This window comes from Pyxicephalus adspersus, chromosome 1 (genome assembly GCF_032062135.1).
Source record: "Pyxicephalus adspersus chromosome 1, UCB_Pads_2.0, whole genome shotgun sequence".
Taxonomy (NCBI): Eukaryota; Metazoa; Chordata; class Amphibia; order Anura; family Pyxicephalidae; genus Pyxicephalus; species Pyxicephalus adspersus.
The window spans coordinates 167,994,572-168,022,265 of NC_092858.1; the positions used below are offsets into that span (position 1 = coordinate 167,994,572).

General features: G+C 38.1%; 1 protein-coding gene across 2 annotated transcripts in view; it reads left to right on the plus strand.

Annotated features, from left to right (window-relative positions):
- The window catches only part of DSCAM (DS cell adhesion molecule), a 159,782-nt gene that overhangs the window by 91,785 nt on the left and 40,303 nt on the right, over positions 1-27,694 (plus strand). For both annotated transcript variants that reach the window (XM_072398307.1, XM_072398308.1), the window contains 3 exons: positions 684-974; positions 10,565-10,741; positions 18,494-18,524. In XM_072398307.1, coding sequence (XP_072254408.1) covers positions 684-974; positions 10,565-10,741; positions 18,494-18,524 — 499 coding nt within the window. The remainder of the gene's footprint in view (positions 1-683; positions 975-10,564; positions 10,742-18,493; positions 18,525-27,694) is intronic.

Consider the following 27,694-nt stretch of genomic DNA (forward strand, 5'->3'; position numbering starts at 1 on the left):
GTGGGATAGTGAGTGGGATAGCCATCAGTCAGGGAGAAGCTTGAGGAAAACAGAGTTTAGGATGGCAGCAGGAGGGGTAGTGTTCAGGTGGTTCATGGATGGATCAGTCCAGAGGCATGAGGTGGGAGTAGCAGAGTGTAATGGTATGTCCAATTCTGTTCCAATTCCTGGTTCAATTCATTGGAATAAATCTCACTTATAATTTGGCACTTGAGATTTGGGTGCGTGACCTAGCCTGATGTTTATATAGAAGTGCTTAGGGTCATGAATATGGATGGACTGATGGGAGCAACAGGGAACTTTGGATATCAGTTGAACCTGTAGATGGAGAGATAAATGCAGATTACGTGCAGGCAGATGAAGGAGGTCAGTTCAGCAGTGATGTTAGTTGCTATGAAGAGTGATGCAAGTAGAGAATGAAGATGGTGATGATGATGTTGAAGAAGTTCCCTGGAATAATTCTCGAAGCACTTATAATTTGGCACTTGAGACCAGGGTCCCACGGGACCTAGCCTGATTTTTATATAGAAGTGCTTTGGGCCCTGAAAATGGATGGACATTATTGGACTTGTACAGTGGGCATATATAGTGATTAAGCTGTATTTTTTTAAGATATCTGTAATTTTTTTTATAGTAGTGTAATGTGTTGTTGCATCATAGTGTTATTTTTTATGTCTTCCCAGAACCTCAATTCTCAAAGGAGCAAGACTTGTTTGCCAGTATCAATAGCACTCGAGTGCGGCTTAATCTCATTGGCTGGAATGATGGCGGTTGCCCAATCACATCGTTCAACTTAGAGTACCGGCCCTTTGGCACAACAGTGTGGACCCTGGCACAAAGAACATCACTGTCCAAGTCTTATATTCTCTATGACCTGCAAGAGGGAGCGTGGTACGAGCTACAGATGAGAGTATGCAATAGTGCTGGGTGTGCCGAGAAACAAGCCAATTTTGCTACACTCAACTACGATGGCAGTAAGTTCATTGTTTATGTTCAGAAATGTTCATATTGTATAAAAGAACTGTCGTGACTGCTAAAAATCATAGATACAGTACCTGTCAAGGGTTTTCTTTTCTATCCATCCAGGTCTGAAATTACACAGCCAAGGTCTATCTGGCAGGGAAGGAGCCAAGATTTGTCTGTGCTGCTGTTAAGTAAAGCCTAAAGGTCTTGCCTCCCTCCCTCCCTCAAGTCTGTGCCTAGACAGGAAAAGGGAAGCAGAAGATAAACAGATCTTTCTGGCAGCACATCTTGCCAATAGCAAAAGGGTAAAACCCCTACAGGATTATAGGAACTAGGCTCAAAAGGAAAACTGACCACAAGTTAAATCCTAGTTTTTTTAAAAATCCTTACCATTTAGTTGAGGGAAGCATGAAAGCCCATAAACCTGTTTTATGTTCTCCAGCAGGATCTGTTTCATCCTTTACAATATACTGAAGTATTGGTATATAGTCATTTAGATATCATTTAACAATGTTTAGTTTTTTAAAAAATGTTGGACTTAAATTACACTTTAAAATAATTAATCAAACCCAGCATTTTCAGCCATTTCTTAAAGCATTTTCCTAATTTGTTTATTATACTAGACTCCTTAAACCCTATCCTTTCATGACACTGACTTTATCATGTAGGTCTTTATGGCCTCACCAAGAAATTTAGATTTTGAAGAAACTCGCACAATTATGTCAATAATGGTCCACCAAGCACTTCCTAAACATTTTCTACTGATTGGCATCATTGTCAGAAAATGAATAAAATAAACCAAAATGGCAATCAAAATTTTGAAATACCTTTTTGGGGAAAAAAGAAACTAAAACTATCTTCCAATTGTAAATAACTGAGTCAGTTCAAACATCTTGTAGCTTTTTACACAACTTGTTAGAAACTTTAATGAGCTAAAACATAAACATGAAAGAAGGTGCTCTGACATATTCTAGTAATGTTTCGGAAAAACAGAAGACTCTAAAATGACAGGCATAATTGGATGGTCATTTATCAGCACCATGGCATAAATGTACAGTCCGAAGTTTTGATATGGACAGTAAATCTACAATTCACAGTGAAAGTATTTAAATTCTGGTAAGTGAAAACAACAAACGGGGCAGGGTCCTCTCCTCCTGTATCACTGTCTGTATTAGTCTGTCATTTGCAATCCCTATTTAATGTACAGCGCTGCGTAATATGTTGGCGCTACATAAATCCTGTTTAATAATAATAATAATATTAATATGCTTCATAATAAGCTTCATAGGACTATTAGGTCCCTTTCACACTTGCTGTGGAGACCCATGCGGTTAGCTGCTTATAGGTACATTTGTACCCAGAAGTGAGTCCCAAGTGCTGCTATGTACCCAGGAGTAAGAATTCCCACCACAGGTTAATACATTTGCGTGTGTTTCTCTTGCATTTAAGGAGCAGTTTCCTTTGTGTAGCAAATAGCAGCCAGAAATGCCCTGTCTTGTCGCAGAACAGCAGCACAAATCGCTACAGCCACATGCAACCACATACACAAAATTTATTTCCAACTCCTCCCTTTCATTTGCATGGAATTTGTTTGGATGCACGGTTGTGCCTGCAATAGAACTGTGGGGTCAACTGCAAGTCTCAAATGGCCCCTAAGCAGCAGCCTAATGTGGAACTATACCTAAACTAAATAGCAATTGGGCAGGTCCTTTACTGTAGATAAGAAAGGTGATGTCCCTTCTGCAATAAAACAACCTTACCTGCCTCATCGCAATATTTAAATACACTCACCTTTCCACATTCAGTCGCAGTGCCATCTTCTCCTTTTTCTGGTTTCGATCTCTAACCTCTGTGCAAAAGTTTATTTAGTCCCTGAAGCCAGGGTACCACAGCACATTTTTGACAGAAGACTGCATTCAGACAGGTAAGTATGTCTTATTTCAGAGGGAAGATCACCTACCCCGTTCTGCAATAAAGACTGGCCTGATTGCAAGAGTTCCAAGTGAAACTTTAGTTCTGCTTTAATATATGGCAATGTTCAGCCACCTATAAAGCAATAAGTGCTGTTTCCTCCTATCAGCATGCTTCCTGTCATCACATGAGCATTGCAGCACAACTAATTGGCTCCTTTGTGATGCTTCTACCTATCCCAGTCTAAGCTCTGGTGTAAGGGTACAGCAAGCAGTTGATACAATTTCAGATCCAGCCACTTGCATTGCTTGCATTTAAAAAAAAGAACATTTAATATAGATTATTGAATACAGGAATGCATTAATATGAGTTTTATATCTTCCGGGAGTTTAACTTTAAAAATAAACAAAATGCAGAAGTTAGGAATACAAGCAAGCCATTTTTTCTCATGTTCTAGCCGATCCATCAAAGCACATAATTGCATTTTATAAACACAATTTAAAAGCCTCAAGCGGGCCTCATAATTTTATGCAACCTCAGACGGCGCTCGAATAAAAGTGCAGCTACTTCGGTAGTTGCAGACAAACAGTGGAATGTGCTTAAATTGTGTTTGGCTTTTCTTGTGAGAATCTTGAAAGTTTCCCAAAGTCAAGCTGAACAGTAAGATTTATGACGATGATTACTCTGTTAGATGCCAGCGCTGAGCTAATGGAGATCAATGGCTCTGATACTGTATGCTGGCTGGGGAGCGCGGCGGATTGTTTTGTGTGTCGAGAAACACTGATAGCAGACCATGCCATTACAGTGCTCAGCAATGAAATAAAAGTGAGTGTAAAGGAAACGTATTGTAGTCTTGTATGCGTGCATTGAATTTAAAGATAAATAAAAAAAATATTGGAAAAAAAATGTTTTTTTTTCAGGCACAGTAAATATAGAATATTGCATAGACTTTTGCACCAGATGTTTGGTCCGATAAATATTCTATTAAAAGTATTATATGTATGGGAAATCACATGAATACCTGCTGGTGAGAATTCTGGTGAGTTTATACCTTTGGCTATGTTCAGACTGGCGGTAGGGTTGCAGTGTGGTTACCACTTCCTCATGACACTGATCCGTTGCCTCGCGGCAGCCCCTTGGAGAATGAATGGGGATCAGTCCTACTCACTGCTACGTACTTTTGCTACTTTTTTATCATTTACATTGTTACTATTTTTGTCTGACAGGGCAGATTTACACCTGTCTCTGAGTCATGCAGTTTCATGCTACTGCTCAAGCAATCACTCAAACGCGCTGTTGTTTTTAACATGCGTAAGAGTACTGCTCAGCGTAGTCCCTATTGATTCCCTATGGGGCTGTCTCGAGGGGGATGCTACATGCAATGCCTACCCCTTTAGAAAATGAATGGGAACCAGTCCTGCTTACTGCAACCTGATGTTCAATCTGCAAATGCTGGTTCTTTAGGAACCAGCACTACAGCCTGGGCAGCCAAGCAGCAGCCAATGTGCCAGCTGCCAAGAGCCATGCAAGAACACTTGTTCCCACCTCACATCTGAACAGGTGCCCTTGCTGTACTCCCTACCCTTGCTGCTTTTGTATCAGTTACATTGTTACTATCTTGAATTGTGCAATTTTATACAGCTTGCATTTTGCCAGCCGTTCCAGGACTTTCTCGGTAGTACTGGTTCAAAAAGAACCAATGTTTGCACATGTGACTGCTGGTGGCAATGATTGGTAGTAGTACTGCTCACCATAGCACCAATTTATTGCCTATGGGACTGCCACATCTACATGTAGAGTCTCCTCAAATAACAGCAGTTTCTGGCTTGAGGAAGTGGTAAACACACCACAAACTCACTACCAGTGTGAATGACCCCTTACAGAACACCTTCATTCTATGTTTTAGAGTAAAGGAAGCGAGAGGTGTTCTCAAGTCCTGCTCTAGGTTGAGATAGTTGCTTTTTCATAGATAACATACAGAGAGTGATCATTGTCCTCATTTCAAATGAGAAGCAGTTGAGTAAGGGTTGGGAGCTTTGTCTATTTTTGTAAAGCTAAATTTGTGTAGGTAATTATTGTCCAAATATAAGAGACGTGTGTATTCCTGCCTAAATCTTGGTGAGCTTTATTTCTTCCAGATCTGTGCTGTTTTCCAGCATGAAACTTATCCTTTGTGCAGAAGCTTCCAGTAATAAAGAACAGTCACAGCCATTCTCATCCTGACTGGTCTTGCATCCATCCCCACCTGTAGTTTTCAGCAGTTAATCTGTAGTAGGTAGAACTGCTGGGTACTTACCACGGCTCACATTTTAGATATGCTGACACTTCTTTCTATGCAATGTCAAACCTTGTACCACAGAAAGAGAAAGAACTTTATTTTTATGATGTAAAATACCTATAATGCCCATGTTAGGCAGAAACCATAAGATCATTGCCTAGGTATTGGGTCAAATAAGAGTGTTTGGGGAAAAAGTATTTTTTTTATGGTAAGAAACTAATAATAACAGGGCTATAAAGCTGCATGTAAGTGTCTTAATGTCTGTTACAATCATTGAGAATTCTTCTCTCTCTCTGCAAAATGACAGTAAAATCCTAGTTGCTATGGCAAGGAGAAGATTTTATCATACATACACTTCAATGTGATTTGGTCATGCAGAAATGCACCCTATTGATTCATGGGAAGTGTTATTTTTATTTTATTTCTTTTCACATTAGGTTCACCCCAAAGGGAAATAAAATGCTATAATAACACCATGCTTAGTAAAAATGCTTTATATTTTTCTTCTACATTAAATTAAAAGGTGTGATGCTTTGGAAGCTAGTTTTAAAGCAGCGATTCTGATATTTAACAAACATTTGTGGTGAATTACCACTGCACCTGGAAGATTCACCTGCTGAGAATGTCAGGTTCACTGCTTTATATACAGACCCCTTCAAGTACCGGTACATTGTCATACAATATTTATAATTGCGTTATAACTGCACCAAGATTAAAACATTATATTAAAGCAATGTAATTAGGATCTTAGATCATTCCGAGCTGGTGTGTTCAGGAAATCTCCAGACAGCTGAAGAGTATTAAATCTCATTAATAAGAAACACATTAGAACTACATAGAGTTCCTTCACCAAGCAGGTAGTAAGTTATGAAACTGTTGGGGAGTAATAATTATTTATGCAAGTTAATCATACAAACCTATATCCCACTGCGTGACAGTCACTATACAATGGGGGAGGGGGTTAAATGGTGTCATGAATATAAATGTTCAGTAAATTTTGGGTCCACAATAAAATTAAGCCAGTTTCCTGCTTCCGTGGATTACAGCCAAGGTGGAATAATGATAGGAAGTCAAAACTCAACTTAAATAAAATTGAACTAACCATGTGGGGAGAAGCCTCTTACCTTCAATTCCCCCCCGCCTTGAAAAATTGAAAAACACAATCATTACTGCCACCCCATAGACATGCTGTCTTTGTGTCAGCTTTGACTTTGCATTCCCCTTAACCTCCCTAGCGATTCATTTATTTCCGGTTTTATATGTATAAAAGCAGTACATTGTTTTTCATGAAAATTTGTTTTACAGTATTATATATATATAGTATGTGTATAATAAAGTTTGAAACACAAAATCATTTAAAAATAATAAATTGAATGAATTAAAAAATCTATATATTAAAAAAAATGATTTTTTTTTTTAAAATACATATTATACTCATACTAATATATATACTGTAAAATAAAAGTTCTTGAAAACAATGTACTGATTTTACATATATAAATCCAATTTATTGCATTCAATACAGTTATTTTGTATTGAATGCAATACAAATGGATTTTGAATTTCCCGCCCCGCCGGCAATGTACACACACATCTACGTCATCGGGAACTCTCTATTCCATGTTTGCCGAATCACCCCGTGGAAAGCTTTAATAAATAAGGGCCAATAGGTCCAACATCTTAAAAATTTATTTAGAACATCTACATTAGTGTGTCAAAGTTTTGCCAAATATGCTGGTTTGTCACCTGCAGCCGCTAATTATTGCACAGCACTGTGTAAATTGTTAAAAGGTTTTACATAAAAGTTAGTTAAGCGCAACTTGCATTAAAAAATCACCAAACTTTTCTTACGCTCATTCAATGTAAATGTTGCAACAAATCGTGGCATTGTATTGGCTTCCTTCTTCTTTCTGGGGCTTATCCAACACCACCATCTTCTTTCTTCTGGGTTACCCATGACATCTCCCCATTGTGCAGGTGTGAGATCTGGTGGCATGTTTACCTTCAAATATAAAAAAAAAAAAGTGCCGGTCTTATATGCATGCACAAGAAAGTCCTTGATGACGCAGTCCTTGAGCCTCTTGAGATAGGTGATATAAATATCCGAGGCGGCTGCTGCTATCACCTTCAGTCTTTATTGCTTTGGCAGTAAATACAAAAGGGAGCTGAGTTTGCTTAAAAAAAGTTTAAAAAATAAGCAAAAAATGAAAATAAACATTTTTTTACATTATGCAAAAATAATAGCCACCTTTTTATGTAATGTTGAAAATGTGATGACTTTAAAAAGTTAGCCTTTCCACTTTAGGCAGCAGACTCTCCTTTTAAAATGTAAAAACTGTAACCTTGAGCATGTAAATACTGCATCTCTAAATAGTGCAAAGTGCATGTAGCTTGATAACGTGATGATTTCACCCAAATTCTGTTACAATATACATTGTCATTTTAAAGAGGATGACTGTATATTGAAAGGAAATGTTATTGTATTTTAGAAAGTATGCATTTTAAAGCCCAACCAAATTGAAAAAAAACTCCTGGTACTTTTTCCCCACATGGTTTTCAGTCTTTCTGGAGAGAGAAAATCATTTGGACTGAAGGCATACTGTGACTCAAACCCTAAAGGGACATTGCCAAGAGTCCCTAAACTTAGTGTGATGATGCATAAAACTATATAAAATCAAGAGTTGGGACATCATATATCATTAATGTAATACTGTCTATTGTTTAACTATAATATCATCATTCGTCAAGCTCTCTAGCTCAAATAAGGCTTCTCTTGTATCGTTAGGCTCTTCTTGACTGGGTTTCCAGAAAGTAAATCAGAACAAACAATCTGAAAAAGAGTCCACCATAGTGCAAAATCATCTTTGAAAATATATAGTAGAATCTCATAAAACTGACAATGTGTTTTGGGGATTAAATCCTTCCCCCTTCATCGGAGCTTGTAACAGATAAGAAACTTAGGAGTCTACAGGCAAACTTCCAGTAACATCTACTACAAAGTGGTCCTTTGTCACCATGATGCAGTGCCAGTACAGCTGGTCCTATAAAGCTCAGAGCTGGACTTTGTTTTTGTAAATTTAGAGGTAAAATAACTCTGCCCCTTTTTGTCGTCAGACACGTAGGAGGTACTTTTATCACATAACATTGATAACATTAAAAAATTCATCAGGTTTTAATCGCATCGCCGAACGTTTAAAAAAAACAGAATAATATTTCTATCTAAATTTTCTGTTTATGGTTTTATTTTCCATAGAATGTCACTTTAAATGACCTAGCCTGGCAGGAGGTCTCACAGCATATGGTATGAATATGGGAACATGGAACGTCTGTAGCTCCATATTTATAATTTCTCTTGCTTTTTCAATGCGGTACACAATATTGAAATGCAGTTCCCAGAGCTGGCCTCATTTACATAGTTTGTTCTCGGCCCTATCGAAGATGGCTGTAGGGTGGCTTTTATCCACTGAGCTCATTAGAGCAAGCACTGTTCTGCTGTGGCCTTTATCATCCTGCCAGCTCTTCATCCTTTTATATTTTGGCTGGAATCGGGCACAGATGGTGCCAGCGACTGGCACACAGTTTTTCCCTGATGTGCTGATGGCTCTTGCTCTGTCACACCACACAGCTGTCAGTAACAAGTCAAAAAGACCTCATGCCAAAAATTATGTGAGGGAAGAGCTGCTGATGTCCATAACAACCAACTAAATTATTTCTGCAGGGTAGGTGTAATAGGGTAAATCGAATTACTATAAAAACAAGAGCTAATGTCCTTGTTGACATGAGGGCCTTAACGGCAGTCGATCTGTGCCCATTGAGGCTATGCTTATTGGACAAGATGAGAGTAGTTGGACCCTACCTTGCAAATGAAAAAGAGTTATATGATTAAGAACAAGAGAGGTCTGCTGTGATGTCTATTCTTAGACAACACTGGTAAATTAATGATACAGACACATATAAAGTGGTAGTCAATTCTGACCTTTCTTTGGTTTTAGTTACTCAGCTGTCACTGATCAAAATGACTTTGCTGCTTTCTGGGTCAGAAACTTGGAACAAACATGTATCCAGTAAAGTCAGAAAACCAGATCTGCCAGACAACAAAGCATTTAAAACGTCCAACAGGTCTGCTTTGAAACAAAGCATGCTTCTACTTATCCATTTTCTATTTCACCCGAACGTTGGAAAGTCAGGAAAGTCCTGGTGCTTATGGCAGCGTGAAAATGAACTGTCATTACTCAGCTCTTAGACTACTCAGTGGAGCCAGATTCCTCCAGCATATAGAAGCAGCTACCTGGTGCCGTATGCCGCGTCCTTATCTGCTGCGCCTTATTGACTAATTTTTCATCGCTGGCAGAGGATGTTCCATTAAGTAACCGTCATTGAATTATACCCTGCAGTCGTCTGGAGCTTCCTAGATCCTGGCACGTTCTCCGTGCTTATGTATTTTGCTCAGTAAGGAAAATGTTTTAATGTTTAAAAGAAAAAAACTGTTCTCGTAACATCATAAAATGAATGTATTATGAAAAACAAAAGCTAAAGTTAGGCCAGGTTCACTTGGCCTTTTAAAACTAAAAGTGTTCTTACTTTGTGATGGATCCTAGATTTGTGTCTATTCAAGCTCACTCTTCTAGACAATGGATTGAGCACTGGTGCTATATGATGAGAGTAGATCAGTGAAATAGAAACCAGGTTGCCATCTTTTCATTTACTGTGCACCCCTTTAATCAGGGTAACAATATAACAAATACAGTTTAAATTAAGCATTAAACTTGTGCATGTACAGAACACAGAAAATATGTTTTGAAGTGATATTGAAACTCTTTAAACACACTTGATCTTTAAACAAACTTTGTGACTAATTAATGTTTTCTGAGCAACAAAAAAAAACCTTGGCACACTTCTTTCTACTGTGAATTTTCTGAAAGTCTACAGACAAGGTATTCCATTTGACTTGATGCCTACTTTTTCTTTTCTCTAAAGATATTGAAGTCTCAAGGAACCAATAACCACCATTTAAGTGGGCAACATGCCAACATTACAAAATCACATTATTGTTTCGTCTTCAATTAAACAAAGTCAGATCTAGGCATGTAACACAAAGCATAGGTAGTTTTGATCACATAGTTTCTGGTTACAAAAGGCATTTTCTGAGACTCCAATCTGTATTTTCAGACAGATAGGCCTTGTTTTGTAGATTTAAACTGAGATTAGTAAATTTACTTCATTGTAAATGGCCCAAGCAAATATGTTTGTCCCCATGTACATTTATAATTGGCAAATATACAAAGCTTTCTAAAGCACTCCTTGATGGGGAAAATTAGATGTTTTTTATATGTGTATTTAAAAAGGTTAATGTTCTTCTTTTACTCCTCTCTGTTAAGACTCTTTTTAACAATGGTCTTTGGTTGTTTGCAGGTACGATCCCACCACTAATAAAGTCCATTGTGACCAGTGAGGAAGGGTTGTCAAACAACAAGGGGATAAAAATGCTGGTGACAATTTCCTGCATTCTCATTGCGGTCCTACTTGTCTTTGCCCTGCTGCTGTTCGTCAGGAGGAGGAGGCGAGAACAGAGACTAAAAAGACTGAGAGGTAAGAAGCATGTGCACCAAGAAGATAAGAAGGAGGCTTTAATCTAAGCAAGAAGGACAATGTATTACAAATGTCAGCTGTGCTTTCTTGCTAATGTCAGCTGTGAATTTCTGCTGTAGTGTGTAGATGGTGCACAACTTACAGTTCAGACAAGTCTCATTTGCTGGGGAATCAGCAGGGTGCAATGTTTCTAGAAATCAATATAGACGTCTTCAGGTCTGAAAACTATTCTTTTGTGCTTGGCTAATGGTTCCTTAATGTGGGAAGCTTCCAAACCCAACTGTGTTGTATTTTTATTTAGGCATAGATATATCTCACCAGACCTGAATGGCCACCTATACATAATAACAAGGTATATATGGCCCTCAAAGAGTCCTTGCCTGCTCTGGGTTCACCCAGGTCCTCCTCTCCACACCCTTTCCTGAAAGGAGTTTGAATAGCTTACGCATGGCCTAAATCCATGAGAGGCAAGGCATTGACTGAGCGTGTTGATATCCATTGGATTTAAAAGCTAGTGGAGTCAGTATCTTATAACTCTGCTGCTATATCCCTGGTCTGTCATATTTTCTATTCTGTGAAATCACTACTTTGCTAGCCTAGGAGCAGCTTTTGACAGCTACTGCATAGATGTCTCTATATTCCTGATGAAGTGGACTGTGTTCCGCAAAACGTGTAGAATAGATGTATAACATCCACGCAAATCAGATCTAGAATGGTATACAGTGAATAATATGTCTTTTTTGTATTTTATTTATTTTAATTGTTGATTGTTAAAAGTTCCTGAAGTTCCTGGGAATCCTTTTGGTTTCTTTATTTTCTCCTTTTTTTGTGCAATGATAAACTAATGCTGTGGCATATATGGGGAGAATATAGGAAGCTTAGTTTTGGTTTTGATATTCTTAACAAGCAGTTTACAAATAAGCCCCCACTGACCTCTTTTGCTGCATGTACTGTGAACCTATTCCTTTATTGTGCCAACTTTACAACAAAGTCTCTAAAGTTTATTTTTATACGTTTCTAACAGCTTTGTAACACCTGCAAATATTTTACATTAGAGGGCTGGCATGCTATTAAGATTCTGCTGTCTATATAAGATGAATTAGAAGATGAATTTCCCTTTAATACTTACAGTTAAAAGTAAATGAGGTCCTGCTTTAGTTTTTTCTACTGCTTGCATCTCATATGTGACTATTATAGTGTTAAGGTTTAACTGTGGGATTATTTTGAATAGCCATTTGCAGAGTTTTGGTAAAAGTAGTAATTGCAGTTATAGACCGATACAGCAGCACTGCCCAATAATACTTAAAACAACTATTAAAATCCTACAGTTAATTGTTTGATATGGGTAGTAAAATGAACAGGCTTTCATTTTAACTGTAATTTCATCACTCACTCAATTTCAAATCTCATAAAAGGCAGATATTTTTTTTTAAAAACTAAAAACTTTTGATGTGACCGATTCAGAACTACTTTCCCAGCAATAAGAATAATTTATAAATTAGGTAACACTGTCTTTGTCACCATTATATCATCCAGTACAAAAACAAAGTTTCCAGTTTAATACCTGTGGCATGACTGGGAAAAGTGACAGTGTCTTTTAAAATGTTCTAAGCACTGGTAGTAATGCAATACAGATACATAGACATGCTTGCACATAGATGCCTATGTCTTTTACCAACAACTCAAAACCAGGAACATAAATATGCTAATATTCTGTATGTACGTCATTGCTGGAGTTTCCATCTCGTCCTTTTATTGGTCAATAAGGCCACCAATCCCAGTGATGGACCAATAAAAAGGCTTCAGCAAAAAGTAGAGCAGTCTTTCTCAATCATTTTATTATGGGGGAACCCTTGAAATAACCTTTGGGTCTTACATAACCCCAGTCATAATTATTATATTCACAGCTTACAGTACATTGGCATGGTGATCAGTGGGAAGAACGCCTCTTACATTGCTGGCCATCAGGAAGAATTTCACCCTTGCAGATAGCCAAAAAGATCATTGGTGTCAGCAGTATCTGAATTGAGAGGCATGCTCATTGCTCAGAGAACCTCTAGCAACCTCCAAAAGATTGCTAGGGCTTCAAAAAACTATGGTTGTGAAACACTGAAGTAAACGTTGGGTCCAAGCTCCTTTTCAGAATAGTCAGAATATGCATATTATATGCTGGTGAGGCCCACAGGACACTTGGTAAGCTGTAGATAGCTGTGCTGCCACATCTAAATGCTGGCTCTGCAATCATATTGCCAGTTTTTTCCTTTTATACCATTGTGGATTTATAGTAATTTTAGGATCTTAGAATTCACCATGAGTTGTATGGCTATATATTGTACAGTCAGCCTAATGCTTCAGGCTACTCCTGACATCTCCAAGGTGAATCGTGCTATCCCTGTTTGCAGCAGATGACATGTTACCGCATATAAAAACTGATTTGATTTGTAAAACACCATTAATATTCTGCAGTTCAATAAAACCTTTCCCCCAAGGTTATGTGTATTCACAGTGATACAGACCTCTTTGTAAAATGCAGGCATCATATTATCCACCAACCTCTAAGAATACCTACAGTGCAGGATATGCATCATTTCTGAGCTACAGAGCCACAGGCGAGCATTGCTTGAGTTACTGAACATTAGATTGCATTGTGCTAAGTGTGAAGGATTAATTTGGTAGCTGCACTGTATAGCTGTACAGGTGTCACTGTATACCTTTGCTGAGGTTCAGTTGGCAGGAGGGAAGGCTAAAGCTGCATTTATTGAGCTCAGCTCCTGCATATATTATTTACAATCCGGTAAAATGAACCTACTGTGCCACTTACGCAGGGTCTCTTTCATCTCTTTCTCTGTCTCTCCTGGCTAATGGCTGCATTGTGCTTGATCACTCTTTTAAGTTGAAATACTTCCAGGGCTTGTAACCTTGACTTTTCTTCGAAAACAGATCATAGACTGCCTTCCTGGAGGCCACAACATAGTCATCAGCAGTATTTCAATGGAGTGAGAGCGAACAGGGAATCATACGTTTAAAAAAAAGACCCCTAAAGGGGCCCTGTCACTTAAATATATTAGAAATCAATTGGGTCGTAAAGAAAAAATATTAATGCTTACCAGTCCTACTGGTATAAGACTTCCATCTTTGCTCTGATGCAGAGCTTTGCGTGCCAAACAAAATTTTAAGCATATAATGAGACTGAATGTGTTGATTGTTTCGCTGCTTCATGCTATGGTTCTACCTGACAGTCACCAAGTCTGTAATTTATCCCTGAGGAGCTGTAAAGATTGGCAGGTGGAACCATATTATGCAGCAGGGGGTGTAGGGATTCATCACAATAAAAAGTATCACATGGTGAAAATCTTCTGCTGATGTAGCTCTGCGAAGACAATGAAGATTACAATTTTGGCAGTAGAAATTATTATTATTTCTCATGTTTCACATTTTGGCTAATAAAAGGTATAGCCAAAACCTTTTATTTTGCTTTGAATAGAGTAGAGAAGTTTGAACTTTTGTTATTGTTCTTTGTGTCCATGGAAATGTTGGCAATCCAAAATTTTGGAGTTCCCATTAAAGAGGCAGGACACCTGCATCAGAGATAATTGTCCAAGATGGGATATCACCTTTCTCTCGATTCCTGTTGCAGGAAGAGAACAAGTAATCTTTCCAATGGGACACAGACACTGAAAAATGATTGCCTTCTATCCAACCAACTAACATACCTTAGTTATATACTTTAAAGTTTCATACATTTTCTCTTTATGAATAGAGTCTTTTAGAACATTGCACCCAAATGAAGGAAAAGTCCCTCTATGCGTCATCGGTTCATAATTTCCATTTGTATAAAACATAATATAAAACTACAAAATACCTACACGATATTCCCTTTAACTGCACCTTGGAGACCTGTATAATTAAGTTTCTATATTTTCTCTGAATTTAATTGCTGTAAACATGTTTGGGTTCTGGAACTAGGAAGCATTGAATCCATGGAAAGCCAAACAATTATCATTTGTGTGGAGTCTTGTACAGACATGTTTAACATCCCATTGGTTTTGTTATTGTGTCCAGACAATTCTTGAAATATTCACATACAGCTGTACTCATAAGTTAACATAATGTTGGCAGGAAACCAATGATTAAACTTATTTGTTTTATTTTAATGTGTTTCATATGAAACTATTAGGCATCACACTAAGCACAATTACTAACAAACCATTGCAATAAAGCAAAATATTACAATGGTCCTGTTTGCATGCTCTTAGCCCCCAATATTGTTTATTCTTCAGTTCAGCATCAATAACATCTTGAAGATATTTGTGCTGTTTTTAATGAATACCTTTATTTTCTCACGTAGTAAAGCTGCCCATTTGTGGCATAAAGACTCCTTGTTTGGAACATGTTTGTTTCGCACATTTTGGAAACTAAAGTGGCTCAATGATGATCACAAATTGTGATGGCCACTCCAGAGACTGATTTCTGCTGCAGTTACTATAACGTTGACTTGGCCTTATGTTCCAGATCATGTTTGTGTCAAAAAGTCAACATGTACCAATATGCAGCTTATAGACAGGTGAATGCAAATCTGATTTCCCCTTTTGGTAATATGCTACTATAGCACAACTCTATCTCCAAAACAGCAAACATACACTTTCATGCTTTATAGTAGAGGTGGTGTACTACTCTTTATGGACCCTATGGCTATGACCATAAAGTTTTGCATTTGTCTCATTACTCCAAATTATAATGTTCCTGAACTTTTCAAGTTTCCCAAATAGCTACTTTAGATGTTGTAAGCAGGCTGCTTTGTAATAATGCATGAAAAATGGCTAACACTTTCCAAATCAGCCTGGGGTATGTAAACGTTATAATTAAAAGTTATTACAAAGGCAGTTATAAAAAAATTCACTGCCTCCCAGGTCATCTTCGTGTGTCACCTGTCAGCAGTGCAATGATTTTGTTTTATTGTCCATGGAGTAGTCTGGTGGCAGAGAAATGATCGAGTGATGCAAAGCTAAATTAGGGAATAATAAATCATGAAATATCTCCTGTCTGGCTATATAGTATGCCTGAACAAGCTTCACATTATTACAAAACTTTAGGCAGGAAAAACAGTTCCCATATATATTTTGACTGGGAATTTAGCCAATTGGCTGGTATTCCATCTTAAGCCCAAAGAGCTAAAATGCAAAATATCTCTCTGCCAAGCATTTGATAAGAACTAAACATGGAATATTTCCTTAAATTCAATTAAATGTAACAATAGAGAGCATTATCTCTGCAAACAATCCATTTATTGTCTGGCAGGAGTAATATAATATTCCTTAGTGGTGTAGTTCGGCTCGTTCTTGCTAACGCCAAGTCTGACATTGGCACCAGCATCTGTCTTTCAGGTGTGTGCAGCCCTTATGAGCTCAGGGCTTGGGTTTTATTGCTGGTGTGCTGCCAAGCAAATTGGAGTTAATAACTTTTACACATAGGTTTTACAACCAAAGCAAATCACTATAATCCCATATAAGCTTTATTGATGTTAAAGTAATTTCATAAGTTTTTTTTTTCTTTTCAATAAAATATTACCTGCCACAAAAATCCCTGTTAAGGCAAGTACTTTTACAGGGTGACAACTCTTTTCCAATATTTTGATCCTCTGTTGTTACCCTGTAACATGCACAACAGGTGGCCATGCCCATACACATTGCTTAGCCATGGCTCATTGCATTGTGGTGGTCAAAAAAAATAGCTACAGCCTCAGAAGGTCAATATTGCAAATGAGTGTAATTGATGTAGACGTGTCTAAGGAGTTTGAGGAGGTTAAAGGTGAGATGCCAAAAGGTATAGGCGAAAAAGCATGCATAGGATTGGGCCAACAGCTAAATACGCGGTTGTGTTCATCCATTCTTGCGATCTAGGGTTCATTGGCACTGCAGTATTTTTTTTGCATTCAAGAGGCACTTGGCAGATGTCTCTGACCATTCCGAATATCTACAGATTGTTGGAGGAGTCTTGAGTCAAATGGCTAGGAACGAGGCCTAAAAAGTAAAAAAATAAAATCTACAGAATTCAGGGTTGTCTAATAAAAGAGATCCTTTATTCTCCATTGTTTGTGCTTTTGTTTGGTTGTGTTTTTTAATAGTTTAGTCTATATTTTCAAATCTTTCAAGTAAAAAAACTTGAAATTTAAGACCAAAAAGGGAGCCATAATCTAGAACAAAAACAGGCCCAGAATAGTTGAAAGGACTCTCAGGAGCCATGTAAAAGCTTATTGCGCTTTCAACACAGAACCAAACCCATGTTACGCACCTGTCCCGGTTCACTTACAGGGCACCATCACCTTCTTCTTCTCTTCCTGTAGAGAATTCTCAGTCATATTGATTGGCCGGGATGACATGCATGCAGGAGTTCATTCATTGCTAGCACATCCAGGGGGAAGCTGGAATTGCTGGGTCTCCGGGATGTGCATGTGCAGCTCAGCTTTTTTCCAGATAGCTGGAGTAATCAGGGAAGTAGGAGGAGTTCCTTTCTGCAATAATGTGAACATGTATTCCTAAAAATAGAACTTTAGTTCCACTTTAAACAACCAAATAATTAATCAATTCAAATCATAGCCCCCTTTTACTTCAATGTATTCTTCAAAAAATCCTAATTTTCAATAAAATATGCTTGGGTTCTTTAACAGCTACTCATATGGCCTTATATGGAGACCCAGGCCAATCCAGAACATTCATACGTTAAGCTGGATATAATTAAATAATAAGGTCAGAGACCAAAGCGATTTGACTAATTTGCATTTTCCTGAATGTCACTGCTTTTTTGTGAGGAATAATATAAAATATGAGGTAAATGGGACAAATCCTATATAAAGTATGCATAGTATATATATGCAGTGCAGTAGGCCTCCAGCAAGTTAACGAGTAGCTAAATATGGCTCCTATATTTATGTATTAGGTTAGGTAACTCTGTTCTTGCAAATTGTGCATTCTGGTATAATCACCTGTTTTCAGCATGACCTCAATACACACAGCGGCTCTTATGTATATAGTAATGGGTGACAAACCAGCAAATAACAGTGGTGCATGGTTTTAGTCATGACCATTGAACATTTTGGACCTTGAGCGGGAAGAATAATTGTCCTTCTATTCTCCTTTGATTGGTTGGATCTTGGCCAGCAGAATTACTTAAAAGAGGGAGAAGGAGTCTGCTGCCCTCAAAGGAGACTCCCCATCTTCCATTGAGTTAATGGTTACCTGCTACCAGAAGGGGATCTGTTATAAATTATTAATCACCATTATTCATTAACATGGCCTTGCCAAGCAAAAAAGGGAAGAATGGGTAAAGCATAAAGATTTCCCTTTACTTACTGCCTCAATACACTGCAATAAGTAACAGGATATCTCCCCAAAGTAAGAAAAATAATCTTTTAACCAGTTGTTACAAGAATAAGTGTATCCATTTAAAGATTTCTCCCATTTTTGTCCCAGTGGCAGCTTAAACCGTTATATTTTCTTATCTTTAGACCTAGTGACAATGGTGTAATATGAAGGATGAACCTGCCTGGACAACAATAAAATCCTAACAGAAGTTCTACCATTTCTTCTGTCCAAAACAGGAAAAAAATGCTTTTAGATACACTGTAAATGGGAAATGTAAAGAATAAAGAGCAAATATTACATGCAGAAATTTTTTAAAACTTCAACTTTAAAAAGAAACTGACCGGTCATATTTATTGGCTATAAATTTGATTACATTTTTTTTTCTTTTCAGATGCTAAAAGTTTGGCTGAGATGCTCATGAGGTAAGAAGATGTTGTTTAATATATGTAAATTATCTTTTTACACCCGGGATTATGTTATTTTTACCTGTGTTTCTACAAAAAGAGACATGCAGAAAACGTGCAGATTCCCTGAAGGTCCAACTCTTTGAAATATTAATTAAATGTTAAAATGACACAACTTCCCTCCAGCACGTAGAAACAGTTGTAATGTTATGTATTCTGACCACTACAGATATTGAGTACAGTAGGTTTTAAAGATTTTAAAGCAATATTTCTGTTGTAGGATATTGTCCCAAGTAAATGGTAATGAAGTGGGATTGGGATGCTTGAGTTGGCCTGAATTTTTTTAACGGGTTCTTTATTTAGTGCTTTGTAATTTTGAGTATTTGAATGTTATTTGTGTACTGTCACTTTAAGACTCTATTTACAAAACAGGGAACCAGACATTTCCTGAACATTCCCTCGTGGGAATGTTCGAAGGTCCATGTGTTTCAATAGCAGTAACTGATTTCCACCAGGGAATGTCTGAATGAATTTTAGATTCTCTGTTTTATAAATAGAAACCCTAAATGTTTTGTTCACTGTTTGTTTTTCTCTAAAAGAAGATAATGAAAAATAATTTAGCACTTAAACAGGTTTTGCATAATTGAAAGCTCATATGGGCCTTTTAAAGGCAATTGCAACCTTAAATCTACCTACTCTTAACTGTTCCTTCGAACGTAATTTGACAAAATGGAAACTTTTAACTCACGATTTATGCTGAGCTTTCAGGGAAAATAAAATATGTTTACTTTACTTTACCTGTTCCTAGTTATTATCAAATATGCAAGAAGTTTTCTTTACTGGTTTGCATAATGCAGGGAAATGGTAGAGCCATTTGTTTTTTTTTTTTTCTTTTTTTAATTACTGTCTTTCTATCACATCCTGGATTTTTGCTCTATCCTAAACTTAAGGGAATAAAGTTAAGAATAGACATTCTGTTACCAGTTATAAGCTACTGGGGAGTATCTACTACTTGTTCCTGCTTGTTATTACTTGTTCCTATTAACAACCACCATAATTTCCTGTGAGTGGTGAATATAGAAATGATAGAATGGGATATGTGTTTTTTTCACCATGACTCTGCCAATGTAGGCTTAAAAGATAAGTGCAAAGCTAGAGAAATTCTGGCACCAGGATAAAGATGACTGCCCAAAGCAACAGAGGTGGGAGAGAATCTAGCACTCCAAAGGCCATCTCCCTTTGACAAAGAACCCCCAACTATTAAACTAGGAGAGGTAAAGAAAGACATTTAACTTATTTGACACTCCCTTAAAAACTGAAAGGTGACTAAGCACTGTGGAAGATCAGTGGCCACATCAACAACACACTCATATTTAATTGCAAACCCCTAACATATTATGTAAACCTATAGTAATTATTTCCATAGTGGATGCTTTGGGATTTTTTTGAACCATCCATAATGTTTTGTCTCAGATTGCTGTTCATAATACTGTGAAGCAGACTACTTCTTCCCATGCTCAAAGATGCTTGCTACCTCCCTAGACTTGTCCCAGACCACTTCCCATGTTGGGTAACTATGCTGGTCACACCCCTTCTACCACTTTGGAACTTGAACCCCTTTTGCCTTTCACTTTTTCCTGAATTGCCAACTTTGTCTGAGGATTAGGACCTCATGTGTAAATGCTTTTACACTTTTAAACTTTTACTTATGACATTATCACAGTACATATAAGACTTTTAAAATATTTGCTTATATGAGAATATCTACCCTTACTAATAAAAAAGAGAAATTCAGCAGACACTAAACAAAAAGTAGATAAAGCTCTGTAGGCAGGCTCATGTCTTAACTCAAAATCCCTCACCTGAAAATGCACAAAACCTTAAGCTTCAAACCAAGTTAGCTTACACCATTAATTTCACCAAAGCTAAAAATAAACTATTCCTTCAACACCAGAGAATATTTGAGAGCATTATGAGAATGCTGCAGCAAGCTTCTTGCATATCTTGCCAAGCATAAATTTAATCCCCCCGCCTCTATACTGTTATAATACCCAAGCGGTCAATATCTGTACCAGGCTACTTCTTCTTCAACATGGCCAGGGTGGAACAGATTGGGTTACTCTCCAACCCAATTTCCCCTTTCTTTTCCACAATTATCCAGAACGTATACATTTTGTGGTATAAATTGGCCACAGGGGCCCATTATTAACAACATTGTTTTTGTAACAGCCCTAATACTTTTTTTAGGCTAAGGTCCATGAAGGCACACACTTCCACCTACGGTGAGCCAGTTCCCTAACCAATTGTCCACCCCCAGCTGCTATACACTGCTGCAGGTACAATAACACACCCGGCTCCCATAGCCAGTTTTTACTCTTTTCCATAGATGATCACCCACTAATGTGCTTTAGGAAACACCCACAATATGTAGAAAAAATAGGGAGAGAAGGGGGGAGAACGTTCCTTCACCTCTTATCTCAACTGACCAAAAACCTCTCCCTCTGGGAGGGAGCCATCTTCTTCTTCCTTCTTTTGGCTACATCACCTGACTTTGCGCACTGCGTAGGTGCGAGATCGGGTGGCTGCTGTAAAGGGGAAAAAAGAGAGCTGATCTTATTGTGCATGGGTGACATTGGCGTTTCTTTCCCCTAATGAAGGTAAATGCCCCTTCTGCGCTCGAGATCGAGCATACACCAAAAGCCTCCTGGGATTTGTGACGTAGGTATCCTGGGAGGCGCTGAGCTTTTTTATTTTTTCTTAATATGAAAGGGTTGTTACCCTTTCATGTAAAGTAAAAACATTGAGTTTATGTCCACTTTTATGGGGAAACATGCCACTAACATTTGTTCTCAGAACGCGACAGGCTCTGCTAAGTGGTATCGGTTCAGAACTTCGCAGGCACCACCCTTATAAGAAAGACCAATCAGTGACAGCTTAAGGAACCCTAGCATCCACTGGTGTTCGATGGAACCCTGGTTGAAAATAGCTGCTCTAGAGTTTTGGAAGTTGTTCTTTAATTAAAAAAAAAATGTAAAACAGACATTAATTATATAATATTAAAACCAACCTAACAATATCGAAATGTATAAAAAACAAATAAAATGACGCAAAGCAAGTCTAGTTTCTCTTTTAAGCATGAACAAAGCTCGCCCTCTTCCAGCAGCCTGGCTCTGGTAAACGTTGCTTGCTCTTCTACCCCTGTTGCTAAGCCACTGCTGAAGAGTAATGATGATACTAATATGTAACAAATAGACGTAAAGGAAATAGACTTTATTTTATTGCTCGGAAATCTCTCTTATGCATCATAAATTGTGCCTGCAGCTAAATGACCTACCTGACAACCACCAAGCCAATTATAGAATGTAAAAGGCTGGAAAATAGCCAAAACATAACATATTTTGTATGCATATGGATAGCCTTTCAGCACTGGAGAATAGTAGCTTGTAATGGTGTTTATCACTGACCTTCACTTTGAACGCCTGTGGCTTTTTTTCTTTTCTTTGAGATAATTGGAGGGTTTGTGTCAGAGTGTCTATTTTTAAGAAGTATGGAAGCTTTTATTGCCTTGAAAGGGCTGTGAATATGTTATAAGAAAAAAATCATCTTCTATGTGTTAAGAAATATGGGGACTATACCCCTCTGACCAACTCCTATCTATTAACCCCCAAATATTTGTGGTGGTATAGCTGGTAATTCCACATTACTAATGCCCAACCTGACTGGTGTCTATTGGTATTTTATTGGGTATTGTTAGGGATGAGCCCCTGCCACGTGACACGGGTATACTTGGAGCATGGAGTCTAAGTGTCTCCCGGTCTTTACCAAAGCACCCTGCATGGGATGATAAGCCGGTGACCCTATTGGCCACTTGACTACTTTACAGGTTAAGGCTGCACTATATGTATTTTCAGCAAGTTCAAAAAATACAGGTTGATCTTTGCTAGAAATACTCTCTTCTTGTCCCTTCCTATTTATAAAAGAGCACAAACATCCTTTTATTTCCTGTGTAAACTACAATCCCATTAGTCCGCTATGTAAAAACTGCAGAGAGTTGATTTGTTCATTGGCATGTGTTGAGCACTCCATTCATTTTAATGTACTGGATAACTCATTGCACACAAATGTAGTGCTTGCTGTTTTTTTCTACTGTGCTGTAGTGCTTTGATAAAGATAAATTCTGATGCTCTTAATAAAGAACGGCAATCCAGCTCACCAACTGACCTTTGCGTTGACACACATTGCATTAATGCATACATTATCGCAACACATTAGTGGGAGTGGGTCCTTAGAGCTTATGTTTCCAATAAAGACCCTTCTTTTGCAGGGTGTACATGAATGTGATCTCCTGTTTACATCTATGTACAGTGCTACTTACAAGCTGTCATGTGTAAGTGATAACATTTTACAGTGTTCTATACAACACTTTCCTTGTGATAATGAGAAGCATTATCTGCTGCCATCAATACAATGTAAACATGCAATGTACGGGAAATCTACAGTAGCAAGTCACTTTCACCACCCCCAGTGAAATGCAATATGTATTTCTACTGTAAACATGGCAGGTACTTTTCTGATTATACATTCAATGTAATGGCACTGGTCCTTCTATATGACTTGTGTTCACATTATAGCACAGAACACGCAACCCAGAAGAGTATTAGGTGAGTCACGCAATTAATGGAAATCCCTCAACAAAGTCATCAATTTAAGGCCTGTAATTGGATTATATTCACTCAAGTTAATATAAACTGTATACTTGAGAGCACAGGAATAAACTTAATGCACAACGGACTTTTGCAGAGCTGTCATTTTCAGAGTGTTAAGGGGATTTGTGAAAGATTTATGTATAGCGGTCACGTATTGCTTGTATAATCTCACATACTGTACCTTGCTAATCACAGGACAGACTCTTATTAAACGTATGGAGCACTGCAATAAAATTCTGTCCACTAAGCAATACTTTCCCATTAGCTGAATCCTTTTTTAATTAATGCGGGTTTAAAGCGATGCTAGCGTCGCTTTGCTTTTTTTCATGGTCCTATTGCTACATGCACAATGTTTGTAACTGCATTTTTTAACAGAATTTTTATTCAGTCATTCATTCATTCATTCATTATTTCATTCTCTATGTGTTGGATTGTGTGGAGAACAGTTTTTGTACAGCAACTTTTTACAACTCATTTGCAAAGCTTTCTGCAAGCTTTAGGCAGCTTTGTTGAAGCTTGAGTGTTAGGACATTTTACACACATCCTAATGGGAGAGCTACCTTTAGGGTCACTTTCCAGTCATTTCGCGAACAATAACTTCTGACCCGCAGTGTCAAAACACACAGCTGACAACTCCTAGGTACACACCAAGCTTCTGCTGTGTGGCCAAGAGAAGCAAACTGCACCACGGGCAACAAGATTTGCACACAGCTGTGGCCACGGTGCAGATATTCAGGTCTCAACTATGTGGGTAAAAACCACATAGTGCTTTTGAGAACTGCACCAAAATGTGCCACAGCAGCACGCCGTCTCCATTCACGTAAATGGAAGAGGTTGGATCCACGGTAAAGGCCATGGCAGACCACTGCGGCTCATCTTGGGTCACCTTCGGTGAATTCCCCCACCCTCCCGACTGCAGACTACTTGCTTGAATACCTTTCTCCCATGCCCAGCAGTCTTCACTGTGTGTAGCTTTGCCCACAATCGAAGCTTTATTCTTTTTAATATGCATGTTTGCCACAGTTGAGTTAAAGCGGAAGTAAACCCAAAACAAAAAATTCACACTTACCTTCAATCCTGCAGATCAGTCTATCTGTCAAGAGATTTCTTAATTTGGGCCCCGCGTCGTTCCGGTATCCTTCTTCGGCCCGGTGCAGAGGGACCGCCAGGCACTGCCATCTTCTCCTTTCTTCTTCTGTGTTCTTCTTCCTACATCACCCGATTTTACACTGCACTTGCGCGAGATCGAGCGACGTAGATTGGGGAAAAACTTGCCAATCTCACCTTGCGAATGTGTGAGATCTGCAATTTTTTTTCCCTATTGATGAAAGGGCAGAAAAAGCAGCCAAGAGCCTCCCGGGATGCATGACGAGGGGCCTAGGCGATAGAGAATTAAGGGGGTGGTGCTGCAGCCTTTTTTTAAAACAAAAAAAAGGGTTCTGCACAGGAACCCATGAGGAACCCATTAGGAACCAATGAGACCATGGCACACGTTTGTACTAAAAATTAGTTATTGTTCCTAGAAATGCTGTGTGGTAGCCAGTGCTGCACAGCAAGGATCATTGGATTAGGGAAGCACGTATGTATTTGAGCTGTGCTGCAAGTTTTATAAAGGACAGTTGTACCAAAAGTATAACAACATATACAATTGGTTTGGATCCTATCAATTTATATCTTTTCTGCTTAAAAGTACATGAAGGAAAGCATCAACTAAAAACATCCAACAGGTTTTAGGAGTTTAAAGATTCACCTTCGTCAGGGTTTAGCTACAAATAATTGAAATGAATCAACAGACCTATACAAAACGTGTTAATGTTCCAAATGAAGCTTTTCCGTACACAACATTTGCTCTTGTATTTTTTTTTAAGAAAAAATAAATAGTATCGTGTCCATAGTCTGGGTACAGGTGCACTTTCAGATCAAAGGTTCTACCACCGTTTACTAGGCGTTAAAAAGATCACCTTTACTGGCTGATTAAACAATGCAAGCTTTTGGAGCACATTTTATCCCTGCCTCCATCGATGGCTGCCAGGGTACAATATTCTGCTGTGCACTTTACATCCAACAGAACCGCAGTGAGTACTGGGCTGGGACCAAACAACCGCCCCTGGCTTTAGGAGGTATATCAGCCCACACTATTCTACGTGGGCGACTTTTTCCAGACTAACCTGAGAAATGAAATGTTTCAGAATACAGTACGGAGGGCAAAATATAGGTGTGTTTAGAGCACAATGCATTTACCAACTTTAGTATGGTTTGCTTAGACTTAGAAGAATGAAAGAGCATTTAAACCAAAGAATGAACATCTAATATTTGTAGCTTACCAGTCCTTAGATGTGGGGGCTGTATTATTATTTTTCCATCTGGTGATCCTGCAAATGCCTGAATGCCTGTCCTAGGATGACAAAGGTCACTCACTGTACTATGCAAAGAAGCAATGAGATACTTTAAGAACATCTGATCAGTCAGCACAGGCAGAGAGCACAGGATGTTATCATCTTACAAGTATTCTGGCAGGATCAGCAGGTACTTTTAAAAAACAAGCCGCAAGTTTAATCAATAGGGCTTTGCATTATTTTTGCACCTGGGGAATCTTTGTAGGGCTATAATATACATACATATTAAAGCTAATCCAGACAAATGGCTTTATACATAGTTGAACTACTGCTAAAAGAGTTTTGTACCTGCCCAGAGATTTGGAATTCTGACAAGCCAGTCCTGTGGTCTGATGCAATACTAGATAACACAGCCATGTCCTTGACCTTTATTGCAGAAGCAACACAACTTGGTTGAAACAAACACACACCCTTGGCCTGTTGATTAGACAATATAAAAGGTGTCTGCAGTCTGGTATTGCATGCATAGGAATAGTATTAAATTATACCAGATAACTTGCTGTCTGTATAGCAGCGATGGTCTTTAACTTGTATTCAATAAAGTCTGCACAGATCCAACTCTGTTGTGTGAAAAAAGAATAGAACAGATACTTTCCTTGAAAACTAGCAGGCGGTAGTGACTCCAGGAGCCTCTCTGTTCTTTCATCTAGCAGGCCATAGCCCATGTAAATAAATCATATTATCTGTGTACAGGCGGCAATAAAAAAAAAGCGACATCTGTGCCTTTCAATAAATCTGGCAGGCCCACGTTTTCTGTATTTTGTCTGAAGTGTTTGCTTGCTGTTTTCAGAAATTATTTTTTTTTTTTTGTGGTAACAATAAAGAAAAGTAAAGAAATAGAGTGAAATATTCATGCTCAGAGCACTGCTAGGCTTTGGTGTCCTAGAAAAATCTGTTTAAAATGTTTGTTTTCTTTTTCAGTCTCATTTAAGGACAACTTAATTGTGTTTTCATTTTGCTCGGTAATGACCATGGGCACTATATTGAAGAAGTTCTGGCCTTCCCCTACATAGCTGCACTTATGTACGCAGCTACCATCATAAACTCATCCTTGGCTTTATAAGTGACACTTACTTTTCCTCTTCTCGAATTCCTCCCCCACTCTTGCTATTTTATAAACTTCTGCTGAAAACTCACCTCTTTAGGCAATCATAAACCCTGACCAATTGGCAAAATTCTTTCCATTGACACCAACATTGGGTACAATTTCTTCCACTGACTTCAAACATGGGCATAATTCCTGACAATGAAGATTGGAACAATACTCATCCCATTGATACCAACAATGGTGTACTGTTCTTTTTTTTCCACTCACCACCAAATGTGCGAGTTTACACCTACTGACCATTTATGCTAGAAGACAGTAAACTATCCCATTTATAAGATTTGGAGACCCATGTTTTAGTGCCTTCTCACTACAGTTTTTTTGTGGCTCTTTAGGTTGTTCCTCATAGAAGTCATGATTGTCATGCATTGCATTGATGATGGTCAACAAGCCTGAAAAACATCTGAATGTAGTTTGGAATTGATAGATTTGTAATATTAGATCATATCTTTATTACATACACCAGCAGTTCTGGGTGTGCAAATGTCCATCAGGGCATGCAAGGCTCTTCCTGCTAACTCAATATTAAAAATATATGTATATAAAACACATACACAAAAAGTACTCCATGCCTTTGCTTGTATTTTCCATTCCCTTTTCTTACCCTTTAATTGATTTTATCCTAGTTTGCAAGCAAATATGCAAACTGTTCAGTCTGACCGTAGCAGAGAAAATTGATAAAACTGTAAAAGAAACATCAAAAGTTACCCTCAGGTAAACATTACTCGGGCAATTACAGCTCCTCCTAATTCAACCATCATGTAAATTGTCAAGGTAGATGTTGAATGCTCACTTTACTTAACCCTGAAAGTTTGGCAATAATACACACCAACAATAAGCACTTGTCCCAGACTTCCTGACACCATGGGACTGGGACATGTAATAAGAAATATTTATGGGTTAATCTATTTTTATTTGCATTTCAAAAGGTAAATTCCAATAGTACAGTCATAAGAAAGAACAAAAGAAAATAGAGCAACT